This window comes from Antrostomus carolinensis, unplaced genomic scaffold (assembly GCF_000700745.2).
Source record: "Antrostomus carolinensis isolate BGI_N321 unplaced genomic scaffold, ASM70074v2 scaffold46664, whole genome shotgun sequence".
Lineage (NCBI taxonomy): Eukaryota > Metazoa > Chordata > Aves > Caprimulgiformes > Caprimulgidae > Antrostomus > Antrostomus carolinensis.
In genome coordinates, this window is record NW_010313840.1 from 1,769 (window position 1) to 6,193 (window position 4,425).

A 4,425-nucleotide genomic window follows, 5' to 3' on the forward strand; every position below is an offset into this window, starting at 1 on the left:
GTCCAAAGAGCCATTTTCAGGGGGCCGCAGCCACAAGCTAGGGCTTGGGAGCTTCAGGCTCGTTGTCTGTGAGGGTGGTGTCACCCTAGACAAGGTGACAGCAAAGTGGGAGGCTCTGTCCTTGGGGAATCGGCCGCACAAAGCCCCGGATGCCTTTGGCTGGGGCTGGTGTTGGTCCATGGGGGCTGGAGAAGGGATGCTGGGGTCTGTTCCCTGTGCTGCCACGGCTGCCCCAGGTCCCGCAGGGCTGGTGCTTTCCCACCCTACTGTGGATGTCACCTTTTTGGGGATGCAGATGCCACTTTGCTCACCAGAGTCCCCACCCCTGTCCAGAGCTGCCTCTGTGTCACTGAGCCTTTTGGTGAACGGATACAAGCAGGATTTAGAGAGTCACAGGGTTTGGATTGAGTGGGGAGAGATCTTGGTGCAGAGACTGTGGGAGAAGTTGGCTGCCCTGGGTCGGCTGAGGGATTCCCGGCTCCCTCCCACCCTCCAGGCCACTGGCAACCACAGACTCTGCGTTTAGTGCCGTGTGTGCAAGCTGACAGACACAAGAGGGGAGGTTTAGATTAGATATTAGGAAGAAAATCTTCATTAGGAGGAAATTCTTTGGTGTGAGGGTGGTGAGACAGTGTCCCAGGTTGGCCAGAGAAGCTGTGGCTGCTCCTCCCTGGAAGTGTTGAAGGCCAGGTTGGATGAGGCTTTGAGCAACCTGGTCTAGTGGAAGGTGTCCCTGCTGCTGGCAGGGGGGTTGGGACTGGATGAGCTTTAAGGTCCCTTCCAACCCAAACCAGTCTGGGATTCTGTAAGTTTGCTGCTCAGAGCTGTGATTTCTTTTGTCCATTGGGCTGATGGTGACGGTGGCTTTTAGAGGTGATGTGGGGATGTGATTTACTTACCGGCTTTGCGTCCCAGTTATGTCAGAAGTAGCTTATCTGCTCTTACATCCTGGCTGTAGAGATCAAGCAGGGTTCTCCCTCTCAGTCCTTATGGGTTTTGGGCCAGGCTGAGATGAGTCTGAATTCTCCCTCCTTGCCAGCCCTGCCAGAAGTGTCCTCTGTTGTAGGTGCTGTAGGTGATACTGTGGCTTTGATGTTAAAGGGGAGAGAGCTGTGTGGAGCTGCAGTTAAACCAGCTGGAAGAACTCAGGGCTGGCTCAGGTTGCACATCCAGAATTAGCAGAGTCCAGGGAAGCCTCATTTAACCCAATGCTGTTCTCCAGCCTGTAAAACAGGGGTACCCAGCTCAGAATGGTGCCAAAATCGTACCAAATTCTCTGTAACACCCTGAGAACGTGTGAAAATGAGCTTGGAATGAAGTTGCCTGTTTGGGATAAACACTTGATGTGCACAACATGAACAAACCATCCCTGTCCTGGTGTGTTTTCAAGAACTTTCCTTTCCATTTCAGAGCACAATGTTCCTGGTCGGACTCTCGGGTGGAATTGCGTCGGGGAAGAGCACGGTGGTGGCCGTGCTCCGGGAACTGGGCTGTGCTGTGATTGATGCCGATGTTATTGCCAGAGAAGGTGAGTTTGGTGTCGTTGATCTTCTTCCCTGAGGTTCCCCTGACAGCTGGGATTGATGTGGGGGAAGCACAGACGGCAGAGGGTGCTCTGGGTACGTGAGATAAATGTTTCTCTCCCATTCCCCAGTCGCTGAGGCTGCGTGGAGCAGCTTTCCCAGGGGGATTGGAACTAGGAGATATTTTTAATAAAGAAAAAAAACCCCAAAAGATCGTGTCCTAATAAGCACCACGTGTCCTAATAAACACCATGGGGAGGTCTTGCCCTGAGTTTCCCTCTCCTGGAGTGCAAATGCAAAGCTTTGAAAGTCAACTCCAGGTGAAATAAATGCAGTTGTCTGTAAAGTGGGTTCTCTTGGCTGATCTGATGTCCCCCCTAAGCACCAGGACACCCATCCTGGGACATGGGGATCACTAACAGGCTTGAAAGAGAATTTCCCTCTGTTGCTTGGTTGTAAATACTGAGAGATTGGTCCAGAAAATTACACCTGTCTTAATGCATTCCAAAAAAAAAAGCAGCTCCAAATATCCCAGCTCAGAGGGAATTGGATCTGTGGTTCTGCACAGCACACCTGCCTCTGGCTGCTCTTGGCAACGTGCCGTCCTGGCTACAGAAAACACCCACAAATCCAGATCTGTTGTCTCAGCAGGACTGGAGCAGCCCCTGCTCTCCCTGGTTCCCTGTGTGATGCAGGGTGAGATGTTAATCCCCCCGTACCGCCGGGACAAGGAGCAGAGCAGCTGCTGATTGTGTATGCAGAAGGTTTCGGGTCTGCAGCTGTGCCGTGTTGAAACGCCTGCGCTTTTCTGTTTGGTGAAGAACTTCCCCTGTAGCCACTCCAAGCTGTGACACTCTGAACATTTTATTGCTCCATAATTCCCCTCGAGGTGCAGAAAATTTGCTAAAAGGCCTCAGAGACGATAGTAAAACACTACAGATACTCCAGGTCTTTTTTTTCTACCAATCACTTCATTTTTCTCCAATTCCTTTTTTATATGTGTGTGTTTGCTCTCCGGATTTCACCCATCCTGAAACTGCCTCAATGTGGAATTCCACGGGAGAAAGAAATTAGTCTTAAAGACTTTTATTAGGTTGGCCTGAGGTTACAACCTGTGGCAATATTCCTGGATTTTGGAGAGAAAATGATCTACGGTTTGTCATTCTCTCTGGTTATCCTCAGCTTGATTTTAATTATGGTTTTATTACCCCATCCTTTTTGTTGGTGATTTTTTTTTTTGGTGGCTTTAAAATGATGTGCTCGTGTAACATCAGAGCCCCTGCAAATACCTATTGGGAATTGATCTCTTGGAAGGTTTCTGTGTTTATTCTCCTGAAGAATTTGGTGACTGAGGTGAAAGACAGTGAGGAAAAAAAAAACCCCAAAACCTCAGTAGCAGCAAAGCCAGCTTGTAGCAGCCAGGCTGGTGCTGAAGTTTTCAGCTAAAATTAACCTGAGGCTGGTCCTGGTCCTTTTAGGATCTCCCTGCTTGACTCCTCACCCTGCAGACAGTGGGAATCAGCTCCGTCCCTGCCCGTGCCGTGGCTGGTAGCTGTCAGCGAATCCGCCCAACCCTCCCTGCTGACTTCTAACCCCCAGCAGCAGCTGGGTTGTGGCGCTGAATTAATGTTTGCAGGATATTTCGATCTCTCAGGTGTCAGCCCTCAAAGGGACCTTGGATTGAGAAGGTTTGGGGGTTTTGTTGGTTTTTTTGCAGACGTGTTCCTGCGGCACCGATGCCAAATGTCTGCTGGGCTGCGGCGCCGAGTCGCGCCCGTCTGGGTTCAGCATGTGTTGGCGGGCAGATGTGCTGCCTGTGAGGAGAAAGAGCTCAGTTATTTAACAAACAAAACTCATTTGAGGACAATCACTGATGCAAACGCTGCCTTGTGCTGCAGAACTGGCTCTAACCTCTGGCTGTTTGATGTTGTCAGTGGTGCAGCCCCACTTCAAGGCCTATTGGCAGATCGTGCATCACTTCGGCACCGGGATCCTCCTGGAGAACGGAGAGATAAATCGTGAAGCTCTAGGAAACATTATCTTCTCCCACCCTGAGAAGCGGCAGCTGCTGAACTCCATCACCCACCCAGAGATCCAGAAGGAGATGCTGAAGCAGATCTTGAAATATTTTGTGCTAGGTAAGAGACTGGGCAGTTCTGGCATCATGAAATCCCAGAATGGCCTGGATTGGAAAAGCCCTTTAAGCTCATGGAGTCCAACCATGAACCCAACACTGACCAGTCCCCAACCAACCCATGTCCCTCAGCACTATGTCTACACGACTCTTCAATCCCTCCAGGGATGGGGACTCCACCACTGCCCTGGGCAACCCCTTCCAATGCCTCAGAACCCTTTCAGCAAAGAAATTCTTCCTCACATCCCATCTCAACTGCCCTGGGCACAACTGGAGCCCATTTCCTCTTGTCCTGTCCCTTGGGCCTTGGTTGAACAGACCTAGTGTGTGTCCTGGCACCTCTGCTCAGGCAGGAGCCATCCCTCCTCACTCTGCCTTTGGTTTTAAAGTGAGGAGAGGGACGAGGAAGCAGAAAGGGAACCGATGTTGAGTGATGGCCTTTGTGCTCTGCCACCGCTGGCCTTTCCCGCTGGCGTTTGGAGGATTCATTCCTGCCTTTCACTGCTGCCCTTCACCACCTCCTTCTTCTGTGCTTTAAAGTACGTCTGTGGGGCCTGAGGAAAAGCATTGTGAGGCCTCTTCTGAGATTACTTGCTGGATAATGTCATCCCTTCCAAAATATTCATCCCTACCCCCAACCTCCCTGGGCTTTCTCTGAAAGCTGTGGAGCCCTTTTAGTCTCGATAAGGTGAGAAGTGGGCTGACAGCTGTGGTTTACCACGGTCCCGCTTTTTCCCTTGATAAATAGAACAAATACAGCTGTCAAAC

At 50.9% G+C, this 4,425-nt stretch overlaps 1 protein-coding gene across 1 annotated transcript; it reads left to right on the forward strand.

Moving 5' to 3' along the window:
* Nucleotides 1-1,416: 1,416 nt before the first annotated feature.
* On the forward strand, nucleotides 1,417-3,661 carry DCAKD (dephospho-CoA kinase domain containing; the record flags this gene model as incomplete). Its single annotated transcript, XM_010167438.1, has 2 exons — nucleotides 1,417-1,528; nucleotides 3,458-3,661. Coding segments are annotated over exons 1-2 (316 nt in total), but the record flags the coding sequence as incomplete, so codon positions are not given.
* Nucleotides 3,662-4,425: the final 764 nt, after the last annotated feature.